At 38.9% G+C, this 12,194-nt stretch overlaps 1 protein-coding gene across 2 annotated transcripts; it reads left to right on the forward strand.

The window, feature by feature from the left end:
- The first annotated feature begins 1 nt into the window (after position 1).
- On the forward strand, positions 2-11,899 carry LOC311087884 (uncharacterized protein). Of its 2 annotated transcripts, XM_084121365.1 has the most exons (8): positions 2-1,983; positions 3,684-3,768; positions 4,594-4,785; positions 4,896-4,964; positions 5,147-5,248; positions 8,182-8,307; positions 11,208-11,339; positions 11,521-11,899. In XM_084121365.1, exons 3-8 carry the CDS (start codon positions 4,666-4,668, stop codon positions 11,563-11,565), a joined length of 594 nt encoding a protein of 197 aa, XP_083977491.1. In that variant the 5' UTR covers positions 2-1,983; positions 3,684-3,768; positions 4,594-4,665; the 3' UTR covers positions 11,566-11,899. The 2 variants fall into 2 exon arrangements, with proteins under 2 accessions (XP_083977491.1, XP_083977492.1); XM_084121366.1 differs by lacking the exons at positions 2-1,983; positions 3,684-3,768; positions 4,594-4,785; ... (1 more) ...; positions 5,147-5,248; positions 8,182-8,307 and adding an exon at positions 9,492-11,078.
- Positions 11,900-12,194: the final 295 nt, after the last annotated feature.

Below are 12,194 nucleotides of genomic sequence, written 5' to 3' on the forward strand. Positions count from 1 at the left end.
CCCACAGCACTGAGACTGACTGCAGAGTGAAAGAGATGAGATGAATGAACTAACAGACTGACCAGTGACAGAGAGATAGGTAATCAGCAGTGCTGCTCAAAAGATGACAATCTGTTGTGGCTATGCGTTTTTAAAGCACTTTTACATTGTCTAACAGCTTCTCCGCCCTTTAATGTAAATACCATTCATTTATTAAATACATAAAAAGATAATGCTGTTAAATTACACGTTAAAGTTTAATTTTGAGCCTCGAAATAATCCACACTCCTTCCCCCTTCTTAACTCAAATAAATTCTGAAGTAGTTGTGGGACACTGATGAAATGACAACAACACAGACAAGTGCAGAACTGGAGATATACCAGCTCATATCAGCCCTGCTGTATATTTGCAGACATCAATTTACTATTTTGATTAATGATATTAGTAGAAAATAATATGCCTGTTCAAGAGATCTAGGTTGCTCATTTAGGCATTTTTTGCTCTTTTAAACCTGTGCTTGTACGCACATGCGCAGTGGTTCCTAGTTCGAGGCGGGTGGATTCGTTTAAAAGTGATCATGTGCTCTGTCCACTAGAAAAGACCGGAAAAGACACTCTGGAAAGACTCACTTCACCACAGGTTTTTTTGTTTTGTTTTTTTTTAGTTTGAAGAAAGAGTACTGTGATTAAAACTGTGGAAAAAAAGATTCTTGCCATCAGATAATTTTCTATTAGGTTAAATAAATGTAGTCACAATTTCAACGTGAAATCCAAATACGTAATTACGTCATTTACGCAAGTCTGCGACCGTGGATGTGTTTTCCCGGGAAATGCAGACACGTGACAATGGGACGCGAAACAGACGACGACAACCCCCACCACGCACGCATTAAAGGCTAAAGGTGAGATCTAGACTTGTCCTCAAAATGCATGATAACTAAATACATTGTGAAATATGAAAGTTAGTAAGATGTGTTTATTTTAGTTGTTTAATTATTTTTTCCTTAGGGTTTTATTTACTTCTCGACTGTATTTGAGTTTGCTTCTAATATGATGATTTGCTGCAATAAAGAAAAAGTTTATTGCCAACTTGTAGGCAATGGCCAGTAAATAGAATTTTGTTATTTTTTATATAATAGTACTTTAGATTCTGCAAATTAATCTAAACAACTGAGTCAGTGATAGTCTACTAGCCTATATCATTTTTTTTTTTTATCAAAAGTGTTGTCAACTATCAACAGTAATTTGTATAAATAATGAAATAATGAATTCAATTTTTTTATATCATTATTATTTGATAATTTTTATTTTATATAATATTTTTTATTACATTATATGCCTGTTCTTATTATTATTTATCTTTATAGAGCTTTTTTGCCCAATGCCAGTACATAGACACTTTATAGTATTTTTATTGTGTGTGTCAAATCCAAAGCAGACCAAAAGCACATTAAAAATAGCCCCTATGAATCTAGCTGGTTACTGACTGAAAATCTCCCATACGCTCTTAAATCAAATATGAATATACAGTAGATTGATGTCAATTGTGGTCACAAGGCACACAAGAACTAATGGTTTTTGGCATCATTGACATTGCCTTTTTTATCTAAATGCCTGTTGTTGACTGGTCACATGTGCTGTCATTGAATAGAGCTCTGTTGATATAATATAAAGATATACTTTAGTGTTTAACAGAAAAAAACACAACACAGGTTTGGAACAACATGAGGTTCAATTGAAACAACAATTAATATAATTGTATGTTAATTATGTATGTTTTTGGGTGAACAATTCCAGTAAGATCAACAAGATTTTTTTAAATATGCTTATTTATTTCATTCACCTTATATTTATTTTATTTATTTTTTTCAGTCATTTCAAGAAAGAAATTCAGCATGCTGGGAAATAAAAGGCGTAAAAAACCTCTGCAGGACGCTGAGCATCACATTACCTGTGAAACCGACAAGCCTGGGCTTCGAGAGCAGTTCATCAGCAAATATAAAGGCAAGTATAAATTACTAAGCAGTTTAGTAATAACGTTAATCTACAAAACTGAGAATTTAATGTGAGGTGAGTCATATGGTTGTTAGGCCAACTAATATCCATGTTTCACAAGTTAAACAAAACCAGTTACATTTTTGCATTTCTGGTTCCATCAACCCAAAGTCAATGTTTATTTGCACATTCTGAACCCAGTTATGCATAATAAGCCGACAGTGCATGTGGTCATGTAAACGCAGACTAAGGTCACCATAAACAGCATAAGCATAAACCAATCGACACAGATAGATTTTTGCCCCTTATTTGCAGATTTGCCCGGCATGTAAACACATTAACCTCTGTGTTCTGTGGCTTATTGAAGGGAGCATGTGTGATGTGTGACAGGAAAGTGTCCTTATTGTGGATTAAAGCACATCCAGACAGAGCGAGTGTTTTCTTGACCCAAGAACCTCTTAAAAGTATTCTCATCTCGTTCAGAAGTGGTACAGTCAAAATCCTGCACCCGATACTGCATGAGAGGAGAATATGAGTCTGGAAGTTTTCCTCTGAAATTCTGGAATACTCTTGGGCTTTATTTAACATCACAACTGACATGACATATGAAATACACAGTCAGATAAACGAATGGTTAGGTTTTGACGTCATTAACCTGATTTACTTATAAAGTAGTGGTTTACGTGGTTATTGGTTTGCATGTAAACCTGGATAATGGATTATTTCAAGAAGGTGATTTTATTTTGTTATCAGCGTATCGGTGTGCATGTAAACATGATCAATGGGTTTTGGTTAAATTCCTGAAATAAGATCCATGGTTAGCACAAGATCAAGATATTTTCACGCTTTACTCCACAACATAAAATAGTAATACTCTCTTGTGTGTTTTTTTTAAAAGCCTTTACTTGTCTGGTAAAAGGCAGTTGTTAACAAGTGTCTAAATGGGAGACGGGTTGTCTGGGACATTAAACGTCATCAGCTGAACAGATTAACTCATCTAGTCACTTTCACAGCCTCGTTGTGTTTATAATCGCACTCTTGCAAACTATTCTAGGTAGATGTAGGGATGGGGATGTATACATCACACAATCAGTCAAACATGCATTATAATAATGCAGAAACATTATAAATATTACACAGGGAGATGGATTTTAAAGCTTTAGAGTTCCTGGAGGCACATTTATCAACAACAACAAAAAAAAACCTCTATACTTTTATCTAAACTATAGAAGCCACATAAAACATCCATATACCACAAAGAAAAACTACCTGAAAGAGATGCAAATAATAAACAAACAGAATTGTCTTTTAAAATAATGCAACACAGTTGTTGAAGCTTCATCGTAAGGAAGTTGAAGTTGGTCAACCGTGGTGTAGTTTATAGATTAACTTTAGCTTATTTTCTGCAAATCCCAGTGGGTTTTTGTGGAGGAAACCAGGGGATGTTCAACTACTACCGGGTTGGCCTGCAAAAATAGGTTTGTGTAAGAAAATGTATGTAATTTTAACTGTATAATTTTAAGACTTAAAAGTATAATGTAAAGTATAAAAAGCAAATCATGCTTTGAGATTAGCCTGACTTTTGACTATTTTCCTTAAGTAATTTCCCTTTCACATCTTATAATGTACGTCATATGGTAGAGAACTTTTAGTAATAAAATAATAGTTGACATTAAAGAAACTGCAGCTAATGTATTTCTCCTCTTTAGAGCTTTCTTCCGACCGAACTGAACACTACACTGAAGCTGAGAACACGTTCCTGTTTGATTTTCAGTGGCATGGCAAAAATTGGTGGTGAGTACAGAACTGGTGGATTGATGTAGTAAGGATGCTAAAATATCTGGAACTGTAAAATACTTAGGATGTGTTCATACCTGGAGTTCTGTTCGCTTGGTTCGTTTGGTCCGGGTCCGCTTAGTGTTCAGATTGGCATTTCTATTGTCAAACCTGTTATGCTTGACCAGTCTGTCCTTTTTAGGGTCACATCTTCCTGTTTTTGGTTCGTTTACATGTCTCTGGGTCCATGTTACATTCTTTTTTCATTCGAACCGCACCAGAGTTCGTTTGGAAGCCAACTGAGACCTATTTATTCAGCATCTGGATCCTCTTGTTTGGTGGCACCAGGTTTCAGATGGCAGTGTTCACACTTATTCAAATTAACCACACTAACAGTCTAAACAAACATGCCAGGTGTGAACACACCCTAATAATTAAAATTCATCATGAACTGACATTAAGAGTACTGAGTGAAGTTTCCTTGAGTCATCTAAATTGGCTTTCCCTGTATTCCCTAAAGAGAACAAAATGATTAATTTTAGATGCCTTTATCTGAGAGCTGAGAGGATGTTGCAGTGCGCCATTTAATCTCATATATCATATAGATCAGTGGTTCTCAGACCCTCCTCTCTGCAGATTCTGTATGTCTCCTTCACCTGACACACTCAGTTGAGTTCATAGAGCTGTGTTCTGATGATGAACTCCTCATCTGAATCAGGTGGATTAAAACACCAGACATACAGCATATGCAGAGTGGTGGGTTCCCAGGACTGGGGTTCAGAACCACTTATAATAACTGTACATGTCTAGCTAGTACTGAGTGGTCATTTTATGTCTTTATAGCATGGATGCATCTAAAGAAGACTCGTCCTTGGGAAGACTTATGTAAATGATGAAACCAGAAATACTTGCAAAATGAGAACCGTTGAAGTGAGCAGAAAACCTCACCTGTGTCTCTTTGCTGTACGAGACATTCTACCAGGGGAGGAAATCACTTACAATTATGGCGACTCAGATTGGCCATGGCGAGTCAAGGTACTATCAAGAAAATGCTAAAGAGATTAATCAGTAATTCTCACAAATCTCATAATCTTAACTCTCATTCTGATTAGTTACCATGTGATTGTGGTCTCATATTTCTCAAGCCTTTGAATAAAGCATCAGCAGAATCCACTGATAAAAAGCCAGCCAGCAGTTTGGGTCTGCAGAAATCGGTAAGTCCACTTTAAAACATCTGTATCATTATATTATTGACTCTTTCAGCGTAGAGTTGTGTGTGAAAGAAATGATAGATAACGTGTAGGACAGCTAGAGGAATGAACATGAACAAGTTTTTCTGTCCTTTACAAATATTCTGATTTTTTTGATATTCACTGGTTTCTTTTCTGACATCCAGCCCCATTGTTCAGCTTCTGTTTCTTCTCCTGAATTGGACAAGGTGAACAGCAATGGTCCATATAAGCAGTCAGGCAAAGCAATAACATCAATGAATAAAACGGTAACCATCTCATACATGCAGCAACTATCTACTGATGTTTACTGCCAGCTAGTTGAAAGTGCAGTGAGTGATTTCTGAGAAACACTATTGATATTTGAAATCGACACCCAAACAGACACACCCCTCCCTTCATTGCTCGGCCCCCAAAATAATGAACACGCAACACAGGCAACCACTAACAGCTGGCGCTCAGGTGTTCAACTCGAAAAGATCTTTATCGCTGGCAAACCATAGGATGCTTTTTAAAGGTTTGGTTTTAGTTGATTGTAGGTGCATATCCACTTCATCCAGCACACGTGTGTAATAGAAGTGGGAAGTTCGGATCATTTTACTGACTCAGATCTTTAAATCTCGTTCATCAAAATGAACAAATCTTTTTTCGAGTTATTTCGTTCATTTCAGCAGAATGTATTTAAAATGTTACATGTTAGCCAAATTCCCCAAACACATCAAATGTTGATCGCATTTAGAATAAGAAAAGAATTGCAATGCAAGAAAAATGCCATATTATGAGAAACAGTTAATTTATTTATTTGGGTCTTCAGGCTATACATTCTGTTAGTTTACCTCACCTCCTGATCTAAGCCATTCGATCATCCCGTGATCCTCATAAACTGAGCTTTGCAGTCTGTAGTACCAGATACAGTATTGATTAGTTCACGTTTCGAGTCTATCGACTTTGGGTTCAAGTCATTCGTGCATCACGTGACAGCCCCATATAGGCTGAGCTATGCAGTCGCTACCGGATACAGAATTGATTAGTTCATCTTTTGAGTTTTCGTGGACTTGATAGGTGAACTAATCATTTATCTTTCCGGTACTGACAGCATAGCCTCTGTGGGACTAGTGTTGCTTTCGTCAACGAAAATTATGACGAAATATTGTCGTCAACGAACCGTTATCACCTGACGAAAACGAGACGAGACGAGACGTAAATGCTGGTCATGTGACGATGACTAAAATACATGTATAATGCAATATCGTTGACGAATAAAAACGAGACTAAATGTGATTTACACAATAAAAACTATGCTAAAATGTTTCTTCATTTTCGTTGACCAAAACGAGACGAGACGAAATGTTATAACGTCACGACGAATGAGAGAGTTGTGCGTGAACCCATAGCTTTGTCAGCTTTAAATTCTGGTTTGCGATCTGGTCACCCGACCCGATTATCAGCGAATTTAACAATATTACTCCATTAGTTATTCCATTAAAATGTCTCATTGGTATATTTGACACATTCATAATCATTACTTTTGCCGGTTCTTTGTGACAGCTGTTATGTGCGTTATTAGCAGTGTCTCTGGTTACATGAACGCGTCACCGCATCAGCACCAGAACATGGAGATTTTATTTTAGAGAATAATCGCACAACCTATTCAATATTCTAGAATTAAATAAACTAATCGAATATCCAAAAATCGTGACTCATCCCTGCATGGAATCTCTTGTTTCTTTTCCCAAATCTTCACTCACGTCTCACCCATTTTCTAAAGGGATTATAAACGTGTCTTCATTGGTTTGCTTTTAATTAGGCCTATTATATTTGTATTCTTTACTGTGGTAAAGTAGAAAAACACTGTAGGACAGATAGCCTACATTTGTACTTGCATGTCAAATTATTTTTAACACAGTTTGTGCTTGTTATTAGACATAGGGCGCGTCAAGTTTAGTTGTAAAGCGCGTTTCACACGCGCGGGTGATTTTTAGTTTCACTTTCTCTGGCAGCGCAATCTCAAACATAGCCTAAATATTTCGCCCTTGTGGAGGATAAAATTCGCTCTTCAGACCAATTTACATCAAGTAGAAAACACGAAGATATCATAAAGAGATCGATGGTCTCTTTCCTGCTCGTGTCCCACATCCCTCTCAAAGCGCAGAGTGGTAGGCTATCACGCGTCTTTGTGTGGAAATATAAAACGAGTTTTTATTTTTTTAAATAACCCCCAACCACCGCCGGTAGTTGGTCCATTACCGCGGTGGTAAAAAAAACTGCCACCGTCACAGCCCTATACTAAATATAATAAGATAACCTTGTTTGAAATTCTATATTGACTGGGTTAAATAGAATTACATTACTAAAAAGAAACTAAAATACAATTTTCATTGACTAAAACTAGACTATAATGTCATCAGTTTTCGTCGACTAAAACTAGACTAAAATGTCATCAGTTTTCGTCGACTAAAACTTGACTAGACTAAAAAGAGTATGAACGTGACTAAAACTAATAAAAACTAAAACGAAAGCTTGACACAAAGACTAGACTAAAACTAAAATTAAAACAGGCCGCCAAAAACAACACTATGTGGGACTGACCGGAAGAACGAAAGACTTGGACCCGAAGTCTCGAGAGATGAACTAATCATTTCTGTTTCCAGTACAGAACCCATGGGATGTTGGGCATGTGCGGTCAGCGCAAAATGAACGAATCACTCTCTGAGACAACTCGGTAGTCCCGAGTCATATTAAAGATTCGTTCATGACGACCCGTCACTAGTGTATAAACGCTTCAAATGATACAAAATTGTATTGCCATTAGAAATGTACTTATGTACCCACACTTATGTAAAATGTACCCACAATTAAAACAAACAAACTAAAAATGACTTGGATGGTATGGAGTAAATGTAGCGCCTTACTACCAACCTCTGCTAGTTAAGTATAGTTATTGGTTCAGAGTTTAAATGTCTGACTCTGAACCAATGTAACTATTAATGTGACTATTGTCACAATTTGTATGTAAAGTTTGTATAAATGTTTGTTTAGAGTTTTTATTTTATTAATGATCTTTGCTTTGAAATGTGCAAAACATTTTTTGTTCACTCCTACAGTGTGTTTGTTCTTGTCTGAAATGGGTGCCACAGTTTTCAATATTGCTAATGTACATTTTATTCTTGTTTAAGCTAAATACCTCTTTATATATCTGCAGAAGCGGTTTCAATCAAGATTGGCAAAATTAAGACAACATCATGAAGATTGCTATGAACGTTTTAACAGAGCAGAAATTGAAAAGGAACACAAGATTGCTAAACAGCAATCACAAAAAGTTTGTTTGGTGAGTAATATGTGAACATAATCACACTATTCTGTGATCAACGCCTCAGTCAATTAACGGTTAATTATTTTATTATTCATTTATTTTATTAATTAACAGTTTGCTTAGTCCTTTTGCTTTTAGACCTTATATTTTTATTCAAATTATATTTCAAGCTGTCACAGTCATCCTCAGTCGCATCCACATCTGATGCACCCTCTTCATCGGCACCCTGTGCTTTGTCCACCTCTATAATGGCCTCATCAACCTCATGCTCTCCTGCCCTGTCCTCATCACCGTCACCAGCTCCTGCGCCACCCATGCCACCTTCATCCTCGCCTGGGCAGCCTTCATCATCCTCGCCTGGGCAGCCTTCATCATCCTCACCTGGGCAGCCTTCATCATCCTCACCTGGGCAGCCTTCATCTTCATCATCCTCATCCTCGCCTGGGCAGCCTTCATCATCCTCACCTGGGCAGCCTTCATCTTCATCATCCTCATCCTCGCCTGGGCAGCCTTCATCATCCTCATCCTCCCCTGGGCAGCCTTCATCTTCATCATCCTCGCCTGGGCAGCCTTCATCATCCTCGCCTGGGCAGCCTTCATCATCCTCACCTGGGCAGCCTTCATCATCCTCACCTGGGCAGCCTTCATCATCCTCGTCCTCGCCTGGGCAGCCTTCATCTTCATCATCCTCATCCTCGCCTGGGCAGCCTTCATCATCCTCACCTGGGCAGCCTTCATCTTCATCATCCTCATCCTCGCCTGGGCAGCCTTCATCATCCTCATCCTCCCCTGGGCAGCCTTCATCTTCATCATCCTCGCCTGGGCAGCCTTCATCTTCATCATCCTCATCCTCGCCTGGGCAGCCTTCATCATCCTCACCTGGGCAGCCTTCATCTTCATCATCCTCATCCTCGCCTGGGCAGCCTTCATCATCCTCATCCTCGCCTGGGCAGCCTTCATCTTCATCATCCTCACCTGGGCAGCCTTCATCTTCATCATCCTCACCAATCTAAAGAGACAAACACCTTGTCTGGTGATAAGACTTTTATTCAGTCAATGCCATCACCAAAGACGGAACTGCCAAAGGCGTACAACAAGAAGCAGTATTGCCTTAATTGCTCTAAGCCATATTCAAAAATGGCCAGACACCTTGAGTTTGTCCATCGCAACGAAGTGGGGGTTGTAAAGGCAATAGCATTTCCAAAACATTCCAAAGAAAGACGAGTACAGTTGAACCTCCTTAGAAAAAGGGGCAACTTTGCCCACAACACAGATGTGGTGAGACAAGGACATGGGGAGATGATTGCCTGCTACCGTCCAAAAAATAGACAAAGAGCCAAAGAATTTATTCACTGCATTTACTGCCAAGGGCTTTATAATAAGCGTAGCCTTTGGAAACATATCAAAAACTGTCCTCTGAAACCTAAAGATGATGATGCCCAGGGCAGGAAAAGAGTTTGATCTCTGTGTGCTCTAAACACACCAGTCAGCTTAGAAGTGAGCAACAGTTTCAAGAAAATAGTGTCCTTTATGAACTATGATGAAGTTTCGCGTGTAGTTCATACTGACAGATGCATCTTTACTTTGTAGTCAGACAGTGTTCCTTTCTCCATGGCCATTAGGACTTTACTCATTTTTGCCAGCTGTAGTGTTCCCTCTGGTAACCGGTAATACTGTCTGTGGATTCTGATATCGTGACCAAGGAAATCATCCAGTTGGTCTGCTTCATTCTCATTAAGGTTAAGAATTTTAGGCATGGTTGCTATGTGTTTCCTGAGCCTAGTTGATGACAGTGCTTCGGGGTTCTTTATGCCACATTCGCAAGCAGCTTTGTTGATGCACTCTCCTCCTCTGTATAGACAGACATTGCTCCACATCTAGCAAACATAAAGGGATTCTCTGCTGGAACACCACAAAGCTCACGCGTTTCAACAAGAAGCTCCATAGCAGAAACCATGGAAGGCTTGAGGAGCACAGGAACCTTTCTCCCTCGTTTACCACAGATCTCAACTCTTGAGAAGTGCAGACACAGCTTCCTCTCAAACTCAGACAGACAGAAGGCAATGTCTTCGTGTAGAAGAATCCCTGCTTTTAAAAGCTGACAAAAGCATCTGGGATACCTCACCTTCTCTCCTTCGGTTGAACAGGATGACCTGGGACAGCGTGACCTTGGCTAGAGCAGCGTAGCTGTCAGCAGAAGAGCAAGATCTGAGCTTACTTAGGAGCTCATTGTGTTTCTTTTCAAGATGTGCGTGCAGGACTTTGACATCCTGAGTGAAACGAATGATCTATGGTGTGTTCCACTTGGCTTCTTTCAATGTAGTTATAGCACCAGCAGAAATGTACTCATTCCACCTTGCATGGTGTATTTTCCTGAAGTCACGGGCACACTCAGCACGCTCATGATCTCCATACGTCATGGCATTGCTCTCAACAATGCTACAGATCTTGTTTAAAGAATGCCCAAGTTTGAGAGCTAAAGAAGGAATGCGGTAGGAGTTTTTCTCTTCATCATAGCCAGATACAACTTTAACAGCTGCTATGACATGTTTGAAGTTAGTTGGTATGATGAAGTCTACCATTGTTCTCAGTGGGGTAATCTTCCTTGCTTCAAGAAGAAGTCTGCCTACTTCTCTCATCTCTTCTGTCTGATGTAATCATGTTTGGTCACATCAGACCCCATCCTGTTGAACAAGTGCTCCCCCAGCTGCTAATGGCCATGGAGAAAGGAACACTGTCTGACTACAAAGGAAAGAAACTTGATGACATTGAAATCGACCCAAATGGTATGAGTATACTTGGACTGTCTGTGTGTATCTGTTCTTTACATATTTGCAAAACAATGTATATAATCATGTCACAGATGGTAAGTATAAGCAATAAAGTGTTATTTTTTTTGTCAATGAATAATTTAGAGCAACTTGAGGCCCAAGGTGATTCCATGTCAAGTGATGAGGAGGATTACAGTGACCTATCTCAGACAACAGCACCAGCAGAGACTGATCAACCTGTTCAATCTGATCAATCTGTTTCACAGGAGGATCAAGGTAAGAAAAATCTCTTAACTACGCAAACAACAATAATCAAATAAACATGAATTAGCTCCATGCAGCAGTATCCAGCCAAATTAAAAAAAATACACATTAGTCTTGATTTGGTCTTTACTCACCAATTTAGTTGTACTGAGAATGTGTAATGAGTATTTACTTGTTTTTAACTATTTCATAGGTTCTTCAAACGCTCCAAAAAAGAAATGGGAGGACAGTGAGGTAAAAGCAGTAGAGAGACACATGATGAAGTTCATCAAGACATGCAACGTTCCTGGTAAGCAAGACTGTGAAAGATGCATTCACGCAGAGCCAGAAGCTTTGAAGCAGCGAATATGGACTGGTGTGAGAAATTATGTGCGGAACAGGATCACGACTCTTAAAAGAAAGGTGGTTTGTAGGGAGGCACAAACACTTTAACACATTTAACACACTTTGCACATTATGCTCTTTTTGTAAGAAATGGAGCTAAATTAAAAGAAATGAGGATAAAGGTATAGAAATTAAAATTGAGAGGCGCTCACGCTGTGTTTGCAAGACATTTTCATGCAATACATGTACTGCTCAATACAGCATCTGTTTGTACAAGAATAAAGTTCAACATAAGCCTAAATACCGATGAAGTGGGGTCTACATTGTATCAGTTTTATTTGGATAAACATGACAATATAACAGCGTGACTACATGAAAGGGGATTTCATTGTTATAAAAAACAGATTTGTGAGCATTAGTGGAACTAAAGGTGTGAGAATTAACACGTAATTGTTGTGTTGCAGTGGATTCGGCCAATCGTGGATCGGTTGTGTCGTCATCAGAGCTCGTGAGTCGCTCTGGAGAAGCTGCGCTGGCTGAGTC

The sequence above is a fragment of the Abramis brama genome (assembly GCF_963993115.1).
Source record: "Abramis brama genome assembly, chromosome: 8".
Classification (NCBI taxonomy): Eukaryota; Metazoa; Chordata; class Actinopteri; order Cypriniformes; family Leuciscidae; genus Abramis; species Abramis brama.

What these genes read in the sequence shown, in the direction of transcription:
- LOC311087884 (XM_084121365.1), top strand. Translation starts at nt 4,666, where the DNA reads ATGAGAACCGTTGAAGTGAGCAGAAAACCTCACCTGTGTCTCTTTGCT. An exon ending in GTTTGGGTCTGCAGAAATCG is followed by an intron (nt 4,965 to 5,146) that starts GTAAGTCCACTT and finishes TCTGACATCCAG; the next exon opens with CCCCATTGTTCAGCTTCTGT. An exon ending in AATCACAAAAAGTTTGTTTG is followed by an intron (nt 8,308 to 11,207) that starts GTGAGTAATATG and finishes TGAATAATTTAG; the next exon opens with AGCAACTTGAGGCCCAAGGT.